Source organism: Halictus rubicundus, chromosome 18 (genome assembly GCF_050948215.1).
Source record: "Halictus rubicundus isolate RS-2024b chromosome 18, iyHalRubi1_principal, whole genome shotgun sequence".
Classification (NCBI taxonomy): domain Eukaryota; kingdom Metazoa; phylum Arthropoda; class Insecta; order Hymenoptera; family Halictidae; genus Halictus; species Halictus rubicundus.
Window position 1 is genome coordinate 6,838,811 of NC_135166.1, and position 27,440 is coordinate 6,866,250.

The window sequence follows — 27,440 nt, forward strand, 5'->3', positions numbered from 1 at the left end:
GCCAGACGTTCCTATGAATTATTTTTACTCCTTTACAGAAATAAATAAGAACAGTAAGAGCACAGAAAAGGATTATAATCTTAATGAAGACTATTTCATTGCCTCTAGAAACTGTACAATTTTCGAAAATATTTTTTACAGTTTATTATTGGAATGGATTGTATGATTCGATTTCATTACTGTACTGATAGATGAAAAATATTAGTGTGGCATGAACGATTAAAAAAATAATTTACTATATAAATAAATAATACGTGATCTGCAACATTTATATAATGGAATATGAAAAGACCTTAAATGTAACGACTGGCTTCATTACATTACTATTATTATAATGTTTTTACCATGTGCGTTCTATGAGCAATTGCATTAAAATCATAGAACTTTGGCATCCGAAAATTTGGCATTGGTGGAGGTGGTGGGCCAGAAAATTGCATAGATTTCTCTTTAAGTTTTGATTTTGTAAATGCTGCAGTAGAATATACAACATCATTAATTCCATAGGCTTTGAATGGATCGCAGGTTTTATAGCCATTTTTAAGATAGAAAACTTCTTGACCTTTGGTTGTTAAATATATATTTTTAAATCCTCTTTTTTTAACATATTCTTCTGCACCACGAAGCAATTTAGATCCAAGCCCTTGGGATCTACATTGGTAGTCGATTATAACTAAAATGTGTGGAAGAATATTATTATATTACTTTTCTTCCTTTAAATATTTGTTCAAGTTAAACTTACCTGATTGTATGAAACAACTATGGCGTAATTTTGATATTAAGGATATCTTACAGTGACCGAGGACTCTGTTCTCCTTGTTAATAAGGATAAGACACGTGGGAAATTTGTCGCATGAAACAGTTAAAGATTCTAACCTGTTTTATATAAAAAAAAAAGAATTAATTTTAGAAATTATAATCCTATCGCTAAATAAATTAATATAGTATACCGTGCAGTCTCGCTTCGTGGCCATTCAGAATTAAGTAGTTCGCAACACTCTTTAGTTAATTCTGGTCGCCTATGAAGAGGTACTATAGAATATTCCTTATCACTCGTTGCCATAATTTTTCTGCAAATATATATTAAAAGGAAGAATAATATTCTACCTTAAGTATACGATTTTACGCATATAATTTTAGTATTTTAATAATTTCTAATTCTAATAATTTCTTCGAAATATAACTTTTGCAACAATTGCAAAATTACAATTCATTATTTAGAAAAAAATATAATAATCATGTTGATCATAATTCTTGACAGATTACAATATCCGAAAAAATTTGATCCGATAACAGAGAATCAAAAGGGAGTTTATGACTCATAAAATATTAGGCGTCGAGGTTTATCCATGAAAGCATGCATGTTTTCGGAAAATAGCTATCCGGGTTCAAAATAGAGATGGACGCACGACAACCTGCCATTGACAGGCATCAAAAAATAGAAAGTATTAACACGCGTCGAGAAGACGTAAGAAATACTTTGCAGCAGATGTCCTTACCGTATTTTTTTTTGTTTGCAAACGACGAGAACTTGACACAAGAGATTAAAGGTCACTGTTGTTCTCCACCTGTACGTATCTCGTGCGGAAATAGCTTTCAGATTAGTGTCATCTTGAGCTAGGAACGATATTTCTGCTGAACATATCCCCACCGTTATGTAAAATTTTCACCGCACCCAGCCGCATTGTTGGATATAACACTCCGAGCGGCTGTATTTACGAATGTATTCGCACACTGCTCAAATTACTTGGATTTCTTGCGTTCTCTAGTTCAAAGAATACGTAATTATTAATGTTAATAACGCTACATCGTGTACAATCTCATGATACAAGAACGTACGATCAAGTTCTCGAACGTAACCTTTTACCCCACTTTTTTGTTTGTCAATTCATTTTTCAACATCTAGACAACGGTTCCTGGGTCGATTTCGACCCAGCTCTTCAAAGATTCCGTTTAATTATTCGAATTAAATGGTAGTTCATTTTGATTAACTATAATAACGAGGTCGAGTTTTTTGAAAAAATATAAAATAAAAATATAAAATTTATAAATAGGGATTTAAATATTTTATTGTCTACAACTTTTTTTGAAAAATGTTAAATTTCCGAGAGTTAAAGCTGAGTCATTTTCGAGCCACAAATAAAGTTAATTCTCCACGCACTGAAATTGATTCCAACATTAATTGATTCCATCAAGTTATATTTCGTGATATTTTGATATATGTCTTATACGTACAAATTGATTTTCTAATAATTTTTTTTCAAAGTAGTTGTATTAATTAATTGACGACCATGCAGCGATGCAGTAATCCTTTTGTTTCATTCCTCTTTGGACATCGAACACATGTACGACTTTTGTAGAAGAATTCTTTCGTGAGTGTGATGTGTCCTTTGTCGACTTGTCCATGACCCATTCCCTTTTGGACGCGAGAACCTTTTTTTGCATTTGACCCATTTTTCTTAATAGCCTCTGTTCTATATGTGAACGACGTTCTGCATTCTTTATTTCAGCAGTGCTTGTCAATGTTGTCTTAGATTAACGCACGACGGACCGTCACAAGTTTATTCTCATCGTAAACGAAGGCAATTTCAAAAACTCTCATTCTGAAGTAACATTATAACAGACAACGTTTATATTCAACGCTAAATAATTATTGATATAGTAAGTGTATAGAATGAATATTGACGGAAATTGAAGTTGTAACGGCAGAAGTAAATTTTTTCATCTCTGTTACTATATTGCTACTTCAAAATTTTCCAAGTTAAAGAAACTTGGTGGAGTGGAAAAATCAATTGATTTATACAATTATCGTAAAATATATAACAAAAAACAAAAATACATATTTATTAACTAATAATGGTTCATTTGTCGATTTTGTAACTGGCAATTTCTTCGAAATTTCAACAAACTTTAATTGCTCTTGTATTTTTATTACTTATTTATTTATAATTTTCTGTTATCGAGAGAAATAATAATGATACTATAATTAACAGTGCATTCTTCAGATCATTGGGAGCCACTGACTGTCACGGAAGAAATGGTTTGTTTGCATCACTCGTCGGTTAGTGATGTCAGGAGAGGAAATGAGAGTGTTCACGTCCGGGGTTTCGGTGCCTCTGGTATAGTGCTGCACCCAGTGAAACGGAACTCAACTGATTCCTCCGTAGCATGGACTGGAACCCATGTTAGCATGGACTGGAACCCATGTTAGCGAGGACTAGAATCACAGACATAAGATTAGTATTAGACATAGACGAGGTATAGGAATAAACCAATCATCCAATGTTTTTTTCATCTCACCCCCGAGAGACTTTAGTGCCAGTCCCCTTAGGCACAGACGAGGACAACAACTAGATTTCTTACGCCCTTTACGCTGACGAACGATAAATGTTGCAACTAGATCCACGAGAAGCTTAGACCCTATACCTATAATAAATGGAGGGACCTCCGAACGGAGGAATGACAACTTTAAGCAAAACCTAACACCAACTCACGTGAGCCAAGCTAATAACCCCGCACACGAGTGTATTTCATATCGTGCGACACGAAACAGTATAATAATGTGATTGGCGTACTCCTACATCTCGTCTGTGATATTGGTTCCACAATATTAGTTTCGACCGATACGGTAGGATGTGACACAAAAATAGTAAGGGGGCTCTAGAACCCCGCAAATGTGAGACAAAAAAGTACATTGGGTGATTGGTCCTACCTTCCTCCTGTACCTCATCTGTGCCTTAAGATTCCGTGTCGCATTCTACCATATCGGTTGGAACTAATATTGTGGAACCACAGACGAGGTATACCTCGTTTGTGATAATATCCTCGACATGAGATTTCAAATTCTATCAGCAACAGCGCCGTAGTGGAACATTACTTCCACAATATTACTTTCGACCGATACAGTAGGATGTAACACGGAAATGGTAACGAATTCTCTAGAGCCCTTCGAGCCCTCCGAACGTGAGACAAAAAAATACATTGGGTTACTCCTATATCTCGTCTGCGGTACCACCTTCCTAAAAACCTAATAAAGTTGTAATTTCTGTCAAATGAGAGGTTATTTACACTAGTTTTGTTTTCCACGGTGCTTATTTGTTTCAAAAGGTTCGTCCATTACTACATTGTGTCGGTATGGTAAGAAATGATTTTTTTTTAATGCAAAATTTCATCTCAATCAAGTGTGTTGTATTTTCGGAAGTTTCGCCATTTATTCTTTAAATAAAGTCGTTAGCATCATACAGTTATCGTTTAGTCTTGCGACGAATTCTATGGTTCTATTTGTTATTAATAGAGGGCAGCATGTAGTTATCCAACAAGTGCTGCCCCCTATTTACCAGACGTAGTTGCAGGGATTCAAGTTCATCAGCTGTAGTACAAAAATCTCGTCTCATTTTCGTGGCTTAACACAGCAATAAATCATAATTCAATTTCATCTACACGTGACCTACAACGAGTAATTGAATTAACCATTCATCTTGCACCATTTTTCAACTGCGATTCCTTATCGTGATTCATTGCTCCGTGTTTTCAGCTCGCCTCCAGAATCCGGAGGAAAAGATTTCTGACCGTCATATATCAAGCCCGCAGCCTCGATTTCCGGCGAGGTATGTTCACTCAATCAGATTACCATTCCATTGCGAAAACGATACGCGACATATTTTGCATAGTGCGTCTTATGGTAGCGACTTTAATGCGCTACAGGTTGTAGCCGATTACGAAAGCGATGAACCGCTATAACCGTTAACACTAGCAGCCATTTTTGTGCTCCTCGAATTCGTACATTACATTGTTAATCATCTGTCTTCGTTAGAAATGAATATTGACACGACAAACGTACTATTGACAAAGCTATTTCCAGACATTTTTATTTAAACAATTATTGCATTTCGTTTACTTGAATACTTACTATAATCCTTCTTCTAAATTACAGTTATTGTTAGACTGATGTGAGTACATTTTTAAACTTCGTCCCTACTTAACTTCTTTCATATTTTTCTAATTGCCCACCATTTGAATTTGTATCATTACTACTGTTCAAGTACCAGTTAACGGTCTAGTATTCCAATCTAATGATTAAAATATCACATGAACAATCCGATTTTCCAGCGAAACTCGAGGTACATTCTGCTACTGGCTGTTCGTTAACGTCTCTTCTGGCAGGACGCGTAATATTTTCCACTATACGCATAAATATCAAGAAGTAGCCGAGAATCAACAGGTAGCTTCTCAGCTCCGTTCCCCGTCCCCGCGGTGTAACTTGAGTTTCACGGACATTTATCATCGCGGTCCATTAACCCGAGTCGTAACAATCGGCATTTCCTAGACGCAATTACAGTAAACTTTTGCACAGCTTTCGGGAACCGCGTACGCTCCTCTCTAATAACACTCTCCATCGCTGTCTTCTCCGCCGCCGGTCCTAATGAATTATTATGCAACCGTTCCATTAGTTCCCTCTTCCATCGTGATCGCTTGAGCCGCGCGACGAATCGCTAACTCAGCTGTGTCAATCATCTCGGTCGCATCGGTTTTCTGAAGGTTACAGGCATCCGTAACCCACATAATCGTGTAGCCGAGGTTCGTACGTAACGTCGACAAATTTAATTAACCCTCTCGCATCGGCTGCATCGAGAAGGTTCACCCGTTTTCTTTATAACTATCCCAGCTACGAAGAGATACAAAGAAATAGAGAAGTTACATACATACAATAACTACTTACTTAGATGTGTGAATTGATAGCAACAGCCTTGAACTATTCAATGCGAGAGTCAGGAGTATCTTTGAAATGATTTAGGAAAATAATTTCAAGGATGAATTTCGCGATCCAATCGATCTTTTCTATCCTTTGCAATTTAATTTTACCTCACAGATGGAAACCCAAAATTGTCTGCATCAATTGCAAGACACAGGAGTCACTTAGGAATTTTGTTCTTTCCTCAACGATTTCAAAAACAAATGAAATTTATATATTGATATTTGCTAATTCTTTGGAGGTTTTGTAAGAGGTTTAAAAATTCTCTGATTCACAGTTAGGAATTTCGTAGGGAATTTTTTCAGTAGTAACAGCAATTCCAATCGTAAATCCACGAGTAATCCAGAGTAAATCATTCCACTAATTTCTTTTGTTGGTATTAGATATGAAAATGGAGATTTTGGAGTTTCTTTGTTGATAATGGAACAGTCTTTAAGAGGGTTATTCATGGAATCCTTGATTATTTAAGTTCAAGCCTTCGGAGTATATTAATTCACAAGAGAAACTCGAAGGTGCGATTAAACCCAAAACAAGCAATTCCAAAGAGTATACCCGTAAGAAGACTATCGCGCGCCACAACCGGCAGGCGTTTCCTCGAAAAAGCAGCGCCGCGCATAAATAGGTTTTCCCCGATAATTCCCTTATTACTATGCAACAGCCGATACGCATCGTTCGGCCATGCATCAGCGCGCGTTGCATCGCTTTGCATCGCGGTGCCGCGTGTCGAATGGTTCGCAGCGACTGGTTGCGGGCCGGTCGCGCGTCACGAGGGCCATCGGGGAAATAAAAGAAGTTACATAATGCGGTCGCATAAATGCGCATATCGATAAGGCTCGGGCGGCGAGAGTATTTGCCGTGCGCGGTTTGCGTGCCGGTCGATTAAAAACGAATGGAACAACCAATTATGAGGGGACGCAATTACCGCTATCAGCCGAGGGAGCGATCGTTAAAACATCGATACAAGACGCCGAATCTCTCTCTCTCTCTCTCTCTCTCTCTCTCCCTCTTCCCCGGGGATCGGGGCCGGTGCAATTATCATTTGTATCTACGGATTCGGGTCCGCGCCGGCGGACGTGTCCGCGGGATGCGAGCTCGACGTGGACGACGGTAAACATCGGCTGCGAAAACGATTCGGTCGCGTTAACGGCCGAGATAACCGAGCGCTGGGGCCCGATCCCTTGGGGCCCCTATCGTCGTTCGGCATCTCTCGGAGGCCGCAAGAAGAGGAACAACGCACCGGTGCGGCGCGGTGCGGCGCGGCGGGGCTGCACATAAAAATCCGCGGCGACGTCCTTGCCCGCGTCGGTTTGCAACCTTGTCGCGGGGCTACCTACGCGCGCAGTACCCGCGTCATCGGCGAGCTTGCATCGGCGGCCGATCGACTGCCGGTTTCGTACGTGTGCGACGACTGCGACGTCGGCCGTCGTTGCGGAGCGTGGGTGACCGGAGAGGGTTGCCGTCTAAACGAAGGAGCTGTGTCGTCGAACGACGGGAACGAAGACGAGGCGAGTCGCTCGAGAACGCTGACGAGAAGGACAGCGGACGGCCGACGAGACAGAGAAAGAATGGAAAGGAATCGTTGGGAGGAACAGAGAGGGAAACGATCTGTGGAGGGGGAGAATCGCGATAGAGGAGGAAGGGGGCGACAGGGTAGGCGGCGACCGTTTCAAGCGGAGGAGTGCCGTAGGGGCCGATGGGAGCTAAGTCCGGCGAGTTTGAGGCGAGCTGAGTGAAGCGCGGGCGTCACGACGACGTCGGCATCGTGGCTGGCCTCCGCCAATCCGTCCCTCAGCGGCCATGTTGCTCGTGTACCTTGGGCGGAGCGCCCGCCGTCTCTCTCTCTTTTCACGCTCGGTACGCTTCTCTTCCGCTCCTGCTCGCTTTCTTCCTCTACTTCTTCTTCCTCTTCGTCTACTTCTTCGCGACGCTCTCTCGTCTTCTTCCTCTTCTTCTTCTTCTTCTTCTTCTTCTTCTTCCTACCGCTACGCTTCTTCCCCTCCGCCTCCTCATCCAAGCCTTCCATCCCTTCCTTGTTTTTCGTCTTTGTCCCCTGTTCTTTTTACTCGCGATCGCGTTACGCTACCCGCAACCTATCCGACCCTCCTCTCGTCGCTTCTCTGCCTCTCCGTGACTGCTTTCTTCGGCACTGATCCTGGTCCCAACCGTATTGCACCTGTGACCGCTGACGTAATGCGGTGATGTTTTGACCTTGAACTCGTTGGCTGCTCCAGACGATCGGGGGGACTCGAGGATGGGCTGGAGAGGTTCGATAAGGGTTGCTCGAGATGGTTTTAGTCTTCGAGGAGATTGAGGATACGAGAAACGATTGGGAGTTCGGGTTTCTGTAGCGTATACAGTTCTTCTGTGAATATGTCGTATTTCTAGTTCACGTCGCACAAACGGGGCTTCCCTTCTGTAGACAGGCCAGAGTCGTTCTACGATATTTCTTTACGCTATTGTGCTGCGTGCGTGAACAATAGATAACAGTACAGCCTTAACAAAATATGTTAAGTTCGCTGTTCATGTATGCACCATTTACAGAGCAGCAAGAAGACAAGAGTGATGCACCAAGTGTCCACTTCTGTGATTATTCATCTACATTAGGCAGTGTTTCCGACTCTCGTTTACCTTGTTTCATTTCTTTGCTTCTTCATCCTGCTCCGAGGTCGCGTGAACTCCTAAAGTAAATTATATTGTTTAACCGTCTAAATTCACGTAAATTACGCTGTCGTCCCCTCCCAGCAACATGCTGCTGATTCGGATGGAAAGAGAAAGTTGAGATCCTGGATAAAGGATTTTGAATGATAGTCATTGGTGGGTGGGTACCGCGGCCATGAAACGAGTGGGAAGGATAGGCATTTTGCTCGAAGTTTCGCAGTATTTCCTCGGTTCCGGTTAACAGGAATCTCCGGGGCGAGAGAGAAAGAGAGTGCCGGGAGCAGGAGTGAATTATCTGCACCCGAGACACGCGCAATTATTAGGATATACTCTTACAGCCGAGTTTCTCTCTCTGTCCGGCTAGGTGGCGGCTGATTTACGGCGCGTTGCCGGCGAACGTTTCGCGGGGCCCCGGGAATAACAGCTCCATGCTTAGCGTTTCGTTTTACGATTACGCGAATCGCGTGTAATTGCCGGCTGCGGGACCCGGCGCAATTGTATTTCGCCTTCGAGAACGCGTCAACTGTCCCATAGATCTTCGCGCGGCGAAAGAGAGCCGGGGGATAATTGCGCGGACGCGGTCCCGCCGCGCCAGAGCCACGCCAGAGCCACGCCAGAGCCACGCCGAGTTGCAATTATACCGCGTAAACGTTGCATGCGTACGGAGGTCCCGCTCGATTGGAATTCGTTTGTTGCGCTTACAAATCAATCGGGCCGATACCGCGAGCCCTTTGGGAAATCGGGATCCTTGTCGCCACCGGGGACCTGCTTCTCCTTCTGGGGATCTAGACAGAATTATCGGACCGTTTTATAGATCCTAATGGAACGCGCGCTTACAGCGAAACTCGGGTTCGTTGGGCAAAATTAGTATAGACTCGGAGACATGTTTATACGAACCAGTGTTTCCCAATGACACCCGTTCCTCGTGGCCAACATTGAATATTTGAAGTTTTATATTTTGAAAAAGTTGTTGTACACATGAAATTGATAACCCTTCAACGCTTCAAAATCCAATGTATTAGCCAATTTAGATGATTATGTCTGCGGGCACAACACTTCCAAGACAAAATTCAGAAATTCAAAGTGAAGCCAATTATTTTAAGAATTCATTATACAGCACGAAATAACAGGTTTGAATGAATGTTTTATGTATATTGACAAGCGTATTTTCATTATCTAATTAGTTTCTAAGTATTACTTGCCTAAACATTCGAACTTCCAGAAGGGTTTAAAAAAAATGTTTAGAAGTGTTAGGGGTGAGATTTGTTTCGTATGCAAGCTTAGACAGTTATGAAGAGCAACACGCAAACTTCAAGTACAACTATCTGCAATTTTTAATTTGTAGGAATTTTAACTTCAATTTTATTTCTTTTTTTATATGAATTTTAAGAAACAGATTTTCACCATTTTCAGTTATTGTTTTCTCTTATTTATGTTAGTCACATCAGTGGCATTTTTGTTGAAAATAAATCGATATAAAGATATTTTTTATTTTTGCTTCAAAAAGTAACTTTCCAGACCTCTTAGCTCTGTTATCACGATTGTTCGAACATTCATCAGCAAAATTGATCAGTATTCTCTGTTCTATTAATATTGATATAAAGCATAAGAAAAAGTAATTTTTTAATAAAAAATAGAGGTCACTTTGATTTTATCAATGTTAACATACAATTTTTGACTTCATAGTAATCCAGCTGGTGTCGAAACGAATTCAACAATCTACTCTAGTATAACCTCAAACCCTGAAATAACGCTAAAATAATTTAAATATTAAATATATAAAACAACGCAAGTTTGTCACTGCATCTTTCTGTTCGTTCACTTAAAGAAGCTAGATTTTCAGGGATGCGGTGAGTAATTTCATTGTCTGGAAAAGGGGTGGCCAAATAAGTTTCGGAACCTCTGATCTGAACTGTGTGCGCTTGAATTGAAAGAAATTTTTAGTTTACATGGGATCGATACGACGCCGAGTAGAGGACTAATCCGAGTTCCTGTAAATTAATTCGTTTGAACATTAAACGAAGTTAATTCCCGTTAGCGCAAATTCATGGTTCGATTCTGTCACGGAAGGCCTTTCGGGCGTGTTCACCGGCTTCGACGGGAGAGTTCCCAGGGAAATGTGTATTCGTATCGAAGCTTTTTCATGAATCACGGAATTTCGGGCAGGTTTTTTGAAATCGTAAGTCATCCGTGTAAAAACGCGAGCTTTGACAGAATAGAGAGGATACCGAGAGAGTGAGAGAGAGAGAGAGAGAGAGAGAGAGAGAGAGAAAGGGCGAGAGGGATAGAGACAGAGCTCGATTTCGGTAGGTGGAACGGCAATTTGCCTGATGGGCAAAACAGATGAGTTATATAGGAAATAATAGTTCGAAGATGGATGCGTTAGCGTTTCGGTTCCAAACTGTTTGATGCACGCGCGTTGATGGGGAAGGAGGGCGGGGGTGAGGGTGAGGGGGCAGTGCATGCAAGTACACGCGAATGTACACGGGGCCGAAAAAGCCTCGAAAAATGTTTATTTTCGTCCGCCTAGCCACCTAGACGGCCCAACAAAATTTCTAACGGCAAAGAAAACAAATCACCCCGAATTCGATCTGTATATTTTACGTCCGGTTAGGTAAACAGCCGGGGATTCGTGTGCTCGACGCCCGTCCCGGAGCGGACGGGGAATTATGTAGTCGTCGTGCGAATGTTTTTCCACGCGTTAATGACAATTAACTGGTAGCTCATTGTAAACACGCCCGGATAAAAACCGGGAGAAATTATCCGGACGATGTATCGCCTCGACGAAATTCGAAGAGCGATAAATCGGTGGATGTGTGTACACTGGAATTAACTGGGTCGCGATTATTGAATCTCTCGATTATCCTATTCTCGTGTTACGGAGTCTCGGCAAGCATTGTGCACTTTCCGTAGACAACCTTGGTCGCTTATCTCCAGAATTAATTTTTTCCATTGTTCTGTGCTTTCTAAAAATTTGAAAATATTCTGGGTCGCCTATCCAAGTGCCTATTTGAACCAGTCGTTGGCACGTCAAATGTTTAAAGCATTAGTGGGAAAGAATAAATATTGGGACAGAAGAAATTTCGCTCCAGGCATAAACGACCCAGGCTGCCCACGAAGGGTTGAGGAAGCATAGATCTTCTGGAATCCGAGATCTCAGATCTTATCTCAATGTATTTGGACTTTTTATCTTGCCGTTAATCCGATTAATCCTCTGCACTGTGTTTACTAGAAAATGCTGTCCGAGAAAGAATACAATTCTTTCGAGAAACCATTGTTTTAGAAAAATATATATCTGAAAAGAAACAGTTCATTCTTTCCAACGACTTAGGTTCATTGTTCGATCGAATTGAATAAAATCGATTCTCTAGTAACTTGCGTCACTGAAGCATTCTTATCTTTGAATCTTTTGTTTCGACATTCAGCATGTTATTCGAAGATTTTAAGCTTGAAATTCTTTCACAGTTGGACACCATGTGTCGTCTCTTTTGGGAAATATTAATGCTAGGACCACGGAGGACTGAAAGTAACTAATTTGTCCTAGCTTATGAAAATAAAAAAGAAAATTTTCGAAATTTTCTTACGTCTCGCACGAGGGATTTATCGTTTTAACAGGTAAGCTGTAATTCCAGCGACAATGAAAAACTATTTCATAATTAACACTAGGAGCACTAAAAGCGAGTGTTTCACATTGTTTTATAAAAATGAGAAGAACGTGTCTATCCAAACTTTTTGCCATTTTGTAAGTAATATGTACCCAAAGAAATAAATCTGATGAGCAATTCCACGCAGATGGATCTTCGCAATCTCAATAATCGTAAATGAAAAATATTACAACCCGACATTTCGACGGGTCCCGTAAACCTAGTGTTAAACACGTTCGTGGCTCATGCTTTTCTCGCAATATAAGTCGAATTCCGAGGCTGAAAACATTACCATTGGCTGATAAACTAAAAGTAATCGAACCGGTAAAAAACTGGATCGAGAAAGAAATATTGCTGATGAATAGACTGCGGATGTTTATGCAATTTCCAATTTCTACAGACAAATGTTAAGAAAGTGGAGTGAAATAAAATTCTATTTTCAATGGGAACAGCTTTTATAGATCAATATCAATTTTGATCTGTAATTTATATTATCGAATTTGATATTCTAGCATTTTTCGAAAATTTTCAGAACCCATGAATGCGTAAAGATTCGCAGTCTACCAATGAATTTGAGATTCCCGTCAGCACTCTATCAATCTCTCTTCCTCTAAACCTCGATAAGTCGAGACCTATAACTCGAAGATTTTTCTTTTTTCTTCAAGTTCGAGTTATCGAGGTTCCGCTGTAGTTGAATGAGAAAAAATCGGCTGGAACGAAGAAGAATAGAAATTTGGTAGGTATTCGATTCGTAATCCAGCTCGCTCGAGCTGGCGAGCACCTGTCGCGCGGAGGTAGCCGAAGCAGGGTTGCACGCTTCGTGTTCGGAGCGTCGCGTCGGGTTTCAGGGTTCACGGGGTTCTACGGGGTTCTACGGGGTTCTAGAAGCCGGGACATCCCACGGACGAGATCGCCGACGGGGGTCAGCATCGGTGAGAGATCCTGGTCGATCTACGGCTCGGCGGGGATGCTCCGAATTCCGAAAACGAGACCGTGCTCCTCGTGGGCGGATCGTGGCCCATAAATACTTGCGGTGTAAACACGAGTCGCCGAATGTTTGGCCAGCCCGGGCTCGGCCAGCCGTGCCACGGATTCGATCGGCTGATGTAAACCCTTTGGTCAAATAAACTCGGTCTCGTACGAGCCGCGTCTCTCTTCCTCCGTCTGGTCGCGCTCCTAATAACGAAATGCCAACAGATACACGCCCGTGCAAATTATTAATAAGTCTATTCTGCTGTTGCGAGCTCGGAACTATGTATATACACTCCGTACAATGGAATGCGCGGATTTAATTGAACGTTTACGGAGATCGGGACGGACAGAGGTTACAGATTTAGCGTAACCGTGAAACGCAACTCCGTATCGAAACCGTATCGGCAGGCCCGATTTATCGGGTATCGGGAATAAGGTAAAGAGGGCATGAATCGGACCGAGTTTATTATGCTTGTAGGATACGTCGCGTCGGGTTCGAATGCATGAAACGAGGGTACAAGCTCGCAGGAAATTATACCGGTTTTATTATATTTTACTCCGGTGTATCTGAAACGAGAATTCGCGAATCCTGCTTTATCTTTACAATCTGCGCTCTTATCTGTTTTCGGCGAACATCCACAGAAGAGCAATATATCATTTTATGGTACACTGGGAGCTAATCGTGCGCACGGAAAACATTGGCTCGGTTACGTACGGATAAGTGGAATTTTACCGTGTTGGAAGAGTAGGATCGATCGGCGAGGAGAGATCTTTCCTCGATCCGCCCGGATTCCGAAGTCGCAAGAAACACGATACATCCGGTTTTAGGGGATCGTTGTAACGTGGAGGCTTCGATCTTCAAACGCACGAGAAGTAGACACGATCGATGACGTTAACAGACTCTGATGCGGTGGTTACGCATTTATTGTTACAACTAGACTGCGGATCTTCGTGCAAAATAAAAATTGTCTATCGTAGAAAACCGAATTTAAAGGAAAATGTATTTTAACCCTTAGCACTGGAATGGTGACAGTAAGGCACCACTAAAAATTGCTGTATCGTTGTTCAAAATATTTTTTAAAATATTAAATTTGTTTGTGTTTAATAAATTACTAAACATTTCAGTAATGTAGGAGTAAATTGCACCACTTTCGTGCGTATAACATGAAAAAATTATATATAGAAGGGAAATATTCTAGGTCGGGAGAAGTGTTTCGTTTTGGGGTTAAAATAGCTTCGAGTGCAAAGGGTTAAATTTAAAAAGCAGTATTTAGACAGACACATTAATTGGAGGTGGACAGGTGTGGACGAGTACAGTAACTAGGGGAACACTGATGTGCTAAAAGCGTTTGTAAAGGCACACTAATTGGGACGAAACCCCTTCTTTTTGTTTTAACAACATTATCGTGAAATATTAACATTTTCAACTAGAAAGAAATATTCTGATAAAAAGAAAGAGTTGAGGAATCAATATAAATTTTGAACAGATGGAATTAAAATGGAATAGTTCGTTCATTTGTCCAAACGAATTAAGTTAGCTTAATGGCACAGTAATTGGGGCACGTGATCCAAAGTCAAATTGCGACTTTCAACCCCGGTCTCCCCTACTTACTTGGAATATTCTCTAAACTTCTATAGGAACGAAGGACTTTTATTCAGCAGAAGAACCGCAGAAACTTCTTCAAGTACCTAATATTATCGTCGAAGGGCGTCCATAACGCGCAACCGGTACGACGCGGGTTTATCGCGGCGCAACGCTCGCGATGTGCGTCGGGTGGGCCGCGCGACGGGGGTCTCCCATCCCGGACGTGTATTTATGACCGAAAAAATATTTTATCATAATAATGCGGAGATACGCAGTCGCGGTAGGCTCCCTCGCCGGCGATGGCACCGCGGCGCAAATGAGCGCGAGAGGGTATTCGCATAAAGAGGCCTCTCGAATCCTGCCGCCTCTCTGCCCCGGAGCTTACCGTTCTCTCGCCGCGAGACACCAGGTCCGGGACAAGGCCGATAGGTTACCGTGATTACCAGAAAATTATTAGGATATCGATCGAGATCCGTGATCCTTCCCTCATTTTTATCGCAGCCGACACTCGCCGTGCCACCGCGGCCAACCGTATCAATTTCTCCCGAAACCCGTACGCCGCTGTAATGCCCGCCAACGAACCATAAAATGCGAAAACGAGGGAAGCTCCAGTATCGCGGTCGCTTTCGCTCGAAACGGCCGGAATGCAACGGAGGTGTGCAGCAGATTGCGGTTTTCAAGGAGCGCGGACGGGGTGGTGATATCAAGGGGTGGGTTCCAAATTTTATAAGCGGAAGAGGCTAGGAAACCCAGAGAGTCTTCGAATAATTGACACATTTCATTGTAGTCTATGAAAATCTTTAGAAGTCTTTACAATTTTGTTTTATTCGTGACCCTTAACAGGGTGGAATGGAATCCAGATATGATGGTAAAAAAAGACCGAGATCGACAGTTTCTTCCATTGTAAAAATCACAGAACACGCTCGAGGACGACTGACATAAACAACAGCTGTTGCGGTCACACTGGTTGATACAGTGAATTCGCGCTGTAAGTCTCTTGCGCGGTTCTGGCGAGGGACATTTAGATGAAATCTATGGTCCTCTCTGAACGTTGCATTTGAAATACAGTGAATTCTCGTTACGAGTCAGTTGCGCCGTTCTGGTGACTGACTCTTAGACGAAATCCGAGGTTGTCGCCGAGCGTCGCATTTGAAATATACAGGGCGCGCTGGAAACCTAAGAGTCATATCCGTCTACAAGTCATAAAAGCCTATGACTACTAAGCGATAGTGACAAGAAGACTGAGAAAATGTCTTTCTCCGAGACGGCTCTTGAGTTTCGGCCCCTCACCGCGGTGGTGTGGGTAGTTCCACTGACTCCAAATTGTAAGGTTGGCACTGACTCGTAATGAGAATTCACTGTACACAGTGCACGCTGGAAATGTAAATGACCCTCGCGTCTATATGGTCAAAACCTGGGACATACAGACGGATTGGGACAAGAAGGCTGAGAAAATGTCTTTCTCTGATACAATGTTAGAAACGGACATCGAGAGCGGGGTATACCACGCGGTGGTGTGGGTAGTTTCAGGGACTGGAAAACGCGAGGCTTGTAGGGACTTACAGCGGAAATTCACTGTAAATAGCGACCAAACTCAGTGTTACAACTGAGCACACTGATGCCTACTTACGCACAAAAAAATTGTTTCAATACGTGCCCGTGGGATTTTTATCATGTAGGTTCAATAAAGAAGTTCATTCGAAAAATGATGTCATGAACGGATCTAAAATTGTCAAAAGTATCCGCCCTGCGAGGGTCTAGGGCCGCCATGGAAATCGCGAGTCGCGGGCCAAGCTTTCTCGCACCCCGTCCGCAATCCGGAGGTTCGGTTTAATTGTCGCGAACGTCTCCGTCGCGTCGCGGCGAAAATAAAGCACGCGGCTCCCCCGTGGCGCTCGATCGTATAAACGCCGCGGCGCATACCACTTAACACATTAGTCGAAGTGCGGCGAGGGTGCAAAATATCCGCGTTTAAAGGTCGCCGGGAGAGGGCCCCGCGGTATCGTGTTCGGTTGCGGGACGACATTTCGGGCAAGTTACGATACCTTCTGCGGCCGCTGTTGCAGCTGCGACTCTAATTGCGCGATAGCCGCGTCTCGCCGCTTGTATTTGCATAAACGGAAAATATCCTCGGACGCGCGCGTATGACGCTTATTAAACGACCGGTGGAAACGGTCACCGGCGTGGCCAGGACCCCGAGGAAGAGGAGACGGGGTCCTTTCAGACGAATTCGAATTTTTGGTTACATCGACTTCACCCGTCGCCGAAAGTCTAATTAACTCGCGGTAGAAAGGAATTGAAGATTCTCTTGTCGGTGCGTATTGTCACACGGTCGTGTACATCTTACGTTTTACCGTTTGCGTTGCGAAAAGCGAAAGAAGCTCGTGCGTTGTCGCATTTGTAGACTGCGGATCTTTCTGCAAAATGGACATTTTTAATTCGTAAGAAATAGAAATGAAATACAGGGAATTCTGTATGTACGTCGCCGAGGCATGGCTGATAAATGTCGCGGAATCATCCCCACTACCGGGAGGTATACCCCGTGAGGGTCCAAGAAGATCGAGAGATCTCGATCGCCGAGGAGTGTAACATAATATGGGTCGGGTATGTCGGTGTGAGACCACTACTAATCCAATAACAAAACTTTTTTATTATTAATTATTTTTTTATGAGACTTTCACCAACATATTCCTAACATATTTCTAATGAAAATTATACCAAATATGATACAATTCCGATGATATTTACATGTGTAATGAACGATGAAGATAGTGTCTCCTGGACGATAAACGACATCAAGACCCGCGTTCCTGACATATATCGAGAACTGACTGTAGAAACAAAATTCCTCTTGTAATTGTTTCAATAGATCACGAATAGTGTAAAAATGTTCTTAAAGTCTTCTTCACAGTGTTGTGTTTTACCTATTTTTGTTATGAAAGCATAAAATTTGCACTCATTTTGTTCCCAACGTTTATATTATAGTTTTTTCAGCTGAGCTTTGGGAAGCCTACAATTTTATTCCGATTAAGAAGAATTAGAAATGTCTGCTGTTCTGATAATACACAGCAGGTTATCCAAACTAAACAGAGAGACATGGGTGTTCGAACAATAAAACAGTCATTTAATTACAGTGCTAGATTCAATCTGCATCGATTTGTACGACGAACAGCGGTGCATACGAATCGCCTTAGATTGAGATATTCACATGCAAAGTGTGTTGGGCCAATAAAGATTTCAGATATCGAAGGTTCGGATGGTCGAGGTCCTACATGATATAAAATTAAATCGCTTCGTGAGACACGTGTGAATTTGCAGTACCTACAATTACTGTTCATATTTCAACACGAAGAGGGAGCGTCGTAAATGTTATTTTTTCGTTTAGTACGAATTATGTTCATTCATCGAACAGATCTATGTCTTTGACGAAATTCAGAGCGGTAAAGCCATGATGCATCGTAGCGAGTGTCTCTCGAGGGTTGTATGTCTAAGTTGTCTTCGGGAATCGTTGAAATTTCTTTGGCGACGATTAACAGTGTTATTAGCAGCGAGAAACAGCGAGGTCTTAACAGCGAGTCGGGAGATAATGCGTCGGGCGATATGAAAATCGGCGTGTCATCCCAAGCTTCTGGCCGGCAGCGTGTTGTGACGGTCGTTTCTGAGAGAGATTTGTTAAAACGGCGTAAGGAGTCGTCGGTGATCGTTAAACTTCCATTTATAACCCGACCGAGCGGATCACAGTTTGGCGAAACCTGGTGAATAGAGTTGTTTGGGTTCATCCTCGATGATCCGATGATACGGCTCTCTCCGCTGTATCGTGGGAGTATCATTAATCATCGTTCGTCGAAAGAAAAAAAAAAAATAATTTACGGTGCATTGCTGGCTTCGTTTTCCGGGTATCATTCCTTAGAACAAGACGCTAAATAGGACGGGTGCTATCGATGGGGGTCCGCGACAACTCTAATTTCGAAAGGGTGCAAGTTTCGTTACAAAATGCGACGAGCTGCTATTTCTCCAAAAATCTTGCCGTAAAATTGACCAAAATTCCTATTTTATTCCTAAGCAAAGAAATATTTTTCGGAACAGAGATTAATGCATCAGGCAAATACGTATGCTCTCTGTTGCAACTCGGGCGTATGAGACGCGACAGGTTTGAATAGAGACTGCGACCAGAGACTTAAAAACGTACAACCTGTGTTGATTGCTAGTCGAAAGACTCGCCCGCCTTTTTTGACCGTAGAGATCATCTTGACTGCAACTTGGGGGCATCAAACGCGACAGATTCGATTTCAGCGACCATAGGTCCTGGGGAACCGTTCGCGCTGCGTTGATCGCCGCTCGAGAGCCTCGGCGGCCATTTCTGGCGTAAGAAGCTAGAGAGAAGGGTCGAGATCGGGAGCCACGGGTAGGTCGAGATACGCCGATACGTCGGAACATCGCATCCTAGCGATCCGTGGGCGCACGACTTCATAGAAGGATACAATGCGACGGACGATGAGAAAAAAGGAAGGGAAGAAAAGAAACAAAACGGTCGAGAGTGAGTGGGGTACAGAGGGGTGGAGGGGCTGGAGGAGCGGGAAGAAAGGAAAGATGGAGAGAAGGGTCGGGAGAGAAAGCAGGACCGCTGGGATCACCCGCAGAGCTGAATAATGCCCGGCAAAATGCGGTGGGCCACCCTTTGCCACGCTTTTTAAAACTGCGCGAGATCGTGGGGCTGGTCGGGGTGCGGCAAGGGACGGGGAGGGGTGGGGAGGAGACAGGAGGAGGAGGGGAGGCAGAGAACAGGGAGAAAGCGGCCAAGATTTCAGTTTAAGTGCCCAGAGGTAACCCGCAGCCGTCAAATGTGGGCGGACGGGGCGCGTTTCACCTGCTGTCAGGGTAGCCTCCCCTGCAGCCCTTGGATTTCACTAATTCTTTCGGACGAACCCCGTCAGCCCGTTCTCGCCGCAAAACGACCAAAGCCTTCGTTCGGTCCGTCGACGGATCTCTTTCCCCGGTTATTATGTCGATCCTCCGCTCTTCGACGCTAGATCGCTAGGCCGGGGTTATGCATATCGGTTGCTGCCCCTCGCCTAAGGGTGCCCCGACGCCGTTCATAAACCGGAACAAAAAGAAGTCAAAGAAAAGAGGAACGCGCGCGGCGGCCCCGATCGGTTGGCAGATTGAATTTCGCCACCGATCGCTCCATTATGAACATGTCAGAACGATCTGTCCGGTTGTCCGCCTCGCGGATCCGCTGCGGGCCCGCGTTATTACGAGAGGAAACCGATACGCGCGAATAATCGAGAACCAAGCCGGAACTCGGGTCGGAATGGGTTTCGAGTTCACTCGGAATATACATTGCTTGCCCCGGAAATGGCGGAGCGGCCATGCCCGCGCTGCCAGATCGACGTTCATGTTTTAAACGATATTATTTTCGAGGAAACTTCCGCCGCGGCAACGAAATATTATTACATCAGAGCGAGGTAGCAACATTATTTTTCTTCCGCAATCTCGTGGCTCCATTAGCACCGTTCACTGTCGTGCTGGTCACCAATGGCGCTATTGATTTGATTAAAATTATTGTCATTACTAGACTGCGGATCTTTACGCAAAATAAAAAATTTCTATCCGAATTGCAACAAACTACGTTGAAATAAAAATTTAATTTCTTTCTTAACACGTTAAATGCCAGAAATCAATCCCAGAGATTCTTAATGATCAGTGTAATTTAATTAATGAAACCGAAACTAGAAATTTAAAATGTATTATAGGGGATACTGTCTTAACCCTTTTGAATTCTAAAGATCCTAATAAATTTCAGTTTATCTGGATATGTCACAATAAAAATGAATTCCTAAACCTAGTCAAAAATCACTGTCAGTCATATATGACTGACGTCGCAGTTAACGTGTTAATATGTTTAATAGATTGAGAATAATATAACAGTAGCATTAAATTCTTGTAATGTTTTTGCTGTGTTCCATTACACCGACTCATTTTTGTCATAAATGCATAAAATGACTAGTCGTTATATTAGTGGCACTGAATATCCATTTATTCGTTCTGAAATGAACTCAATAAGGTGCAAACTTCATTATCAAGTAACTAATAGTAATTGTTAATAAGTTTGACCGTTTAAGAGAATGAAACAAGCGAGAATACAATTTCAAAATAGTCAGATTAATCTTGCGTACGATATTTTGTTGTTCCTACTCATAGTACTAGAATAGTAGAGTTACAGAGAGTTCATGTCTTTCTTTTGTCAAACTATGTTGTTAGTTCATGAAGGTGGTGCGGTAAGCAGCAAAACGAATGGTAGTTGCGGCCGCGTTAAGTACGAAAACCACTAGTACTCTACATATTTTCTAATTTTCCAACTGGACTGCGGACTTTGTGCATTTATGATAAAAACGAGTAGCTATAATTTAAGGCAGCAGACGGATAGAAAGAATTTAAGAACGTCAATTTATTATTCCGAACTTATTAAAATTATTAAAGAGAGAAATTATTGTTTGGCTTTCGTCCATTGAACAGTGTTTATTTCGCTGATAGATCCGCAGTTTATTCTCACCACGCAAAAGCCTAATAAAATCAATCGCGCAACGAGCAGGGCGTCCGCAATCTTTCGAACCGTTCCAGTTATCGGTCATTTGTACTTTCGCTCACTGAAAGAGGATCTTATTTCATGCGGCGCATGAAAACGGTTGAGTAAATATCGATTCTTCATCTTACCAATTACACTTTCATCGACGGTCAATTACAGAGGAGGGGACAGGGTAAACATAAATCGGGTCTTTCGTGGTCCGGTCGTGTAACTCGTTCCGAATGGATTTCTACGGGGGAATTATAATGAAGGATTTGTAACGCGTGAGCCGTTTCGGTGAACGCGCCCGCGCGCGCGCGCGGGGGGCTCGGGTTCTCTCGTTTCACCGGTTGGAATCCGAGAAACGACTGAAAATCTAAAACGACTCGTATAATGAGATAAGTCGGAATAGTCGATGGGGCTACAGGAGATCTCTCTCGACTCGAAGGAAACCTATAATTACCGATTACTCCGGCCGTGGAACGGGGCACGGGGGCCGGGGGGAGGGGAGGAGGGGAGACCCGGTAATTCCTGAGCCCGACGAACGGGCGCACACCTGTTGAAAACACGTCGTCGCGGTGTCTAGGAATTCCTCGAGTTCCATCCCGGCGTTGCTGGCACTGTTACCTGGGAGGGAACAACAAATTATATTCGGCCAGTCACGGCGAAGAATTAATGCAGCGATCCGCTCACCACGCGTAAATAACAACCGAGCGGTTCCGCTGCTCTCCGATATCGGGATATCAGCAATTTCCATATGTAATTTCGGGAACTATTAATTATTATGGGTATAAAATAATGAGACCGATTAATAATCCGGTAGGAGGCACGATAAAAAGGAGGAAAAAAGAAATTCCCGACGATTCGGAGACATCGATGTTTAACATACCCGATTATCGCTGTTCCTTTCCCCCGGTTGCACGGGCGATTAACATTTTTAAATTATGATCGCCCGTTTCGCGCATTTCTCAAAATATCCCGTGGCCCGAGAGGCGAACCGGAGAAGCTCTTGAACCGGGAAATTAGTAAAGTTCCTTAATATGCTCGGTGCCGACGAATTATTACCGTCCCGTGCGGCGTACATTCTTTTTATTCCAATTTCTCTGCTTACTGAATTATTAATATGAATATGATAAACTAAAAATGTGCAAAATTTGAAGTGGATCGGTCATACAGTTTTTGAGTTATCCCGGCGTCGATTTTGAAAATCTGGTTTCGAGAAACACGCGTTCAAAAGTTTAGAAAGTCAAGAAAAATGGTACTTCTACTTACAGCTGCCGTGGGCTAATCTGCTATACCTGAAAAGACTGTTTATTTATTTATTATCTATTCGAACGCTATCACTAATACTTCCAAATCACTAATACTTGCTGAGTGCAATACTGTGTATGCTTGCTCTAAACTGCAACGTTGTGAATATATTTTTCAAATGTTTGGGAAGCTATTTGTGGAATGGGTCACTAACCTTGAGTCATTGTTCTATTATACGAAGTCTCAGGTATCGTTGTTTAGTTGGTATAATCGAGGGTCTACTGTCTTTCAAGAACTCTCAATTTTTCGAACATTAGAGGGACGAATGGTTGCTTCGGGCGAAGTTAGAAATAAAATGGAACGTTAAATGTCCAGGCTTGTACCGATAGGTAAACGGACCTTTCTCGGGGAAATCCTCGACTTTATGTCGGGGACAGTCAGTCTTCCGACCGGCCAGGTAAAAGTTCGGAATAAGGGGCGAATTACGCGTTTACAATGGCGGGGCCAGGAGCTGGTCGTGCGCGTTTAAGGCGGTTAGCGGCGCGCTATAATCCAATTTATAATCCGAATTGCAACCCGCCTAATCCCATTATAAAGTCGCCTTTTCGAGGGTCATACGTGTCGGCCATCGGCAACTTTTGCCCGCTGGAGCAACGTTTTACCCCCGCTAAGCCCGCTAAAGCTGCTGCCACCGAAAGCACTCGATATATGTATTGTTCTCCGCGCCTTCGGAGCAATCAGCCAACATGGAAAATTATCACCGGAGAATTAGCCGAAGGCTGTTCCACGTTGGCTCTTTTCCGTGGAGGAAAAATTTTCATCAATTGCGACCGGTGCGGATAATAATTTCTTTCTTTCTTTAACCCATTACAAAAAATGTGAATGTAAAGTCAAGGTGTTGCTAAGTGTCCCCTAGTAAGATATTTTCATTTTAATTGACAATCGCTGAAGAAGATTCCTAATTTCACCAATAATTTTAAACTCACTGTACCCCTTTAAAGCAAGGGTTTAACCTTTTAACAGAATCAAACGGGTGGCGTGATTTACGCACCTTTCAGCGTCGAATGCAGTTTAAGTATGACATTGAACCTCTCGATATACTCGTTTCCATTGGAAATAAATTTGCGGATCGACGGCGCGACGCGAGTAATTCGACCGAGGAGGGAATGTTTTGTTCGGTACACCTTGTCCGGAGCGTTGCCGTTTCAAGGGGTCGTGGAAAAGAGTGCTCCCGCCATTACTCATTCTCGGCTCTGTTTAAAAATGCCGTGCGCGTGAAATATGGACTGAATCGAAGGTCTTCCGGAGGACGAGGAAGACGCTCGGGCAGGGGTTCGTCGTGTCGATGAAAAATAAAGAAAGAGAGCGAGCAACCCCTGCCACCGGCCAGGAGGGGGAGCCGTGACCTGTAAAGCGCGTGACCCCACGAATATTCGGGGACAATTAATCATAAGATGCCGGGGAGCCGCGTGCGTGAGAAATACGAGACAACGGCGTCGCTTCTCTCTCCGGTCCATCTGCGAAACAAGCTCCCGAGAAATCTCGAATAACCGACGTTCTCGAAACGAAAACACGAATGTTTACTCGGGAATAGATACGTAATGCGTCGCGACGCTTCGAGCGTCACCCGGAATGGGGAACGGAATGACTTGCTTGAAAAACGAAGTTTAGAGTCATTGTATTCGGTGTAACGGCTAGGGGCTGCAAATTGCGAGAAGATTGAACGAGGACTTGGTAATTTTCAATTTTTAATTCAGCACACAAATTGTTTCGACTTCGTGGAGTCTTTGGGGTCGCTAGGTCGTCAGTGTTAACCCCTTGCACTACAATATCGAGTCAGACTCGTGATGAAGATTCTGAACAGAGTCTAATAAATATGTGTGTTATTAATTTCCTTCAAACCGAAATCAAATTCTATTTTGGCGTTGCTAATGTACAGCTATTGAAGAACATATAGGCATACAATGGGTATAATTTTTCTCCTTTTTGTTTTAGGAAATTACGAATTAAAAAGAAGTTTTAATCACTGAAACCGTCAAATAAATCGTAGTGCAAGGGGTTAATCGAGTAAACGTTTCGGGTTAACACACTTGGCACGCTTATTATTCACAAAAAGATACAGTTGAATCTCGATTATCCGAACCTGCGGGGTCTTCAGTATACCAACATGCTTCAGATGGAAATGCAGCGACTTCTCGATATATGTCGACAACTCGGGTCTTGTCAGTGTCATGTATCGTCCAGGAGACATACCCGAGCCCTGTTATGTTTACACTCCTCGGAGTCCTAGGCTTCTCGAGCTTCGTGGCCCCCCACGGGGTACACCCCGCGGTAGTGGGGATAATTCCGCGACGTTTATCATCCAAGTCTTGGCGACGTGTATAGAGAAACCACTGTAGCTCGGTCTAAGGCGACCCATAGACAACTACTAATAAAAATTGAATTTAGCATTATAACTGAGTAATTAATTCGGATAAAGTTCTACTGTACTTCAAGAATGGCACAAATTCTCACCCACGTATACAAGGACAAATGTATATTATCTATTAAAGAGGGAATGAACTGAACATGTGAAGGGCTCCCTGAATCCCAATTGAATCTCCGTTTCCACCTGTTTCGCGCAATCTACAGCCGTGTGACGTAAAGATGCTAAACAACCCCAGCTCGGGCAAACTTCCAGCCAGCCCCGATTACCAGCACAAAGCAAAGACGCCGGAACAAAAGCGTCTCTTTCTCGGCGGTGCGAAAGAGCAACCCTGTTTGCGAAACCATAAAGCCATGTGTCTCCCCCACTCTTCGGGAACCGTCCATTTTTCCAACATCGGCCCCGGTGCCGAAAAAACGAATCTTATCTGCGGATGGCGAAAGAGCAAACAACGGGCAGAATCAGCGAGCGTGCTCGTTACCTTCCGCCGTCCAAACAAAACCGGGATCGCTCGTACCGGTCCCCGCTTGTTCCCCGGTGTCATGAATAATCGGGATCCACGGTGTAGATCCCCCCTTCCCCCCTCTTTGCTCTCCTTTGCCCCTACCAGCGCATGCTACACTCCTCCTTCCACGGGGGCCGACTTTAATCCCGCATGAATATTTAGAAGTCCCGAAGTCGAGGCGAGTCCCCTTTCTTCTGCTTTTTCGCCGGTGTGTATCATTCTTTGACGGCGATCATCGGCCGACACTCTTCCTATCTTTGATTCGTTATTAGCATAAACTCGCAGGAGCGTGTGGACCCGTACTGATCTACGGGACGAGCTGGGTCCGTGAAATGATCGTGCGGAAATTCTCGTCTTCTATCCGAGACCTATTTTTGATAAGGATTGCGTCGGTTTTCCAACAGATGTTGATATAGGCAACCTACGTGAGCAGCATGGTGTTTCGGAAATCGTATAACTTTTTTAAAATTGGTTCACATGACTTTATATTTTTTTAAATGTTAGACCGACTAGTTTGCTTCACAATGAGTAATCAAGAACTTCTTTAGACTACAATTGGTTTGAATGATAAAAAAATGAAGCAATGATCATTTTCCAACTTCTTTATCTGAGCCAACAACGATAATTTAAGAAATGTGATACTGAATGGCATACTGAACATTTGAGCTACATTCTAACACCTGAAAAAAATTCAAATCAGTTGAGCCAATTTTAAAAGAGTTATGTGATTTTTAAGAGTGTCCACTTAATATTGTCCCCGACTGCGTATGATCTATAGATCTTTGACAGCTTACTAGAGCCATATTTTTTCTCCTTCCTTTCCAGATTTTACAAGTGAGTTGAGTATTTGGAAAATTATACGGCCGCACAGCGTGTAGAAATTGTTAACATTTTTATGAAACATCATGAATCTGTTCGATTATTGAGAGGAAAGTTTGGTGATCGCGTGATCTCTCGCAATGCTGACGCGAATTGGCCAAGATCATGCGACTCAACACCTTTAGATTACTTTCTCCGGGGTTATGTGAAATCCTTGGTTTATTCCGATAAGCCGACAACGCTAGATGATTTAAAAACTAATATTAATCGTGTTATTACTGTCATAGGTGCCGATTTATGCGAAAAGTGGCTAAAAATTAATATTGACGAATCGATTTTATAAAGAAGTTCAGAGGTTATTTAAATGAAATTATTTTGAAAACATTACACACCGTAATGGCATATTTTTAATTTAAAATTATTAAGATTCTAAAGATGCATACAGGAGAAATTATTTAGCAAATTTATTTCTATTACTATTATTTTTAAAAATTTGCTAACAATGTGGGTAGCACGTTCTTGTCAGTTTTATAAAGTATTGCAAAATGGTCACGTTTAGTGCTCCGTAAACCTAGTGTTAAACATGTATAGCTCTTATTTGATGACCGTTTATAAGGAAATGGGATTACGTAACAATTGATTTCTTCTCTTAATCATTATAACAGGTTGGAAATAGCGTACCAGTAATATTGAATTTATGTGACGTTTCCTCTGTCTTGCGTTTTACTCCTTTTTGTCACAAGCTCATACAATCCGCAGTCTATTGATGACGTTTCTTCGTAGTTTGGCGAGCCTAAGTGTTAAATGAATTTATAATATATCGTCTTAACTTTCTCTTGCCCTCGTTTCTAAACGAAATCTCATCTCGATCAAGTTTAGTCCGAGGAAACTCGTGTTACACTCGTTCAGGGGATTGAATATGCAAATGATTCTTGACGAGCTAGTTTACAAGATACGGAGTCGTAGAGAAATTTATTTGCTCCATGGAAAGTTTTATCAGGTTCGAAATAAATTAAATGTCTAGTGTACATCCACCTGCCGGGTTCACTTTATTGGAATTTCTATCTCATTTCGAAGAATATACAAATTTCATTGAACTCCTCCCATCAGTTTACTATAGGAAACTAAAAAGATCAAATACGTTGTAAATACATACATATATACATTCGTGTTTCTTCCAATTGTGGAAAAACCATATTACAGTAAAGTCTTGATGTAAGCCAAATCGGGTCCGTGCTGTGACATTGATCGTATAGGGCTACTATTA

General features: G+C 42.8%; 2 protein-coding genes and 1 long non-coding RNA gene across 3 annotated transcripts in view; 1 reads left to right on the forward strand and 2 right to left on the reverse strand.

Annotated features, from left to right (window-relative positions):
• LOC143362981 (transmembrane ascorbate-dependent reductase CYB561) overlaps window positions 1–27,440 on the forward strand; it is a 114,847-nt gene that overhangs the window by 38,662 nt on the left and 48,745 nt on the right. The gene's annotated exons all lie outside the window — the stretch shown is intronic.
• Naa80 (N-alpha-acetyltransferase 80) lies at window positions 103–1,975 on the reverse strand. Its single transcript, XM_076803470.1, has 5 exons — window positions 1,837–1,975; window positions 1,497–1,762; window positions 948–1,067; window positions 740–873; window positions 103–670 (listed from the first exon to the last, which is right to left on the reverse strand). The coding sequence occupies exons 3-5, from the start codon at window positions 1,058–1,060 to the stop codon at window positions 330–332; spliced, it is 588 nt and encodes a 195-aa protein (XP_076659585.1). The 5' UTR covers window positions 1,061–1,067; window positions 1,497–1,762; window positions 1,837–1,975; the 3' UTR covers window positions 103–329.
• On the reverse strand, window positions 5,087–5,984 carry LOC143362801 (uncharacterized). Its single transcript, XR_013083696.1, has 2 exons — window positions 5,860–5,984; window positions 5,087–5,662 (listed from the first exon to the last, which is right to left on the reverse strand). It is a non-coding gene; the product is annotated as an uncharacterized LOC143362801 (long non-coding RNA).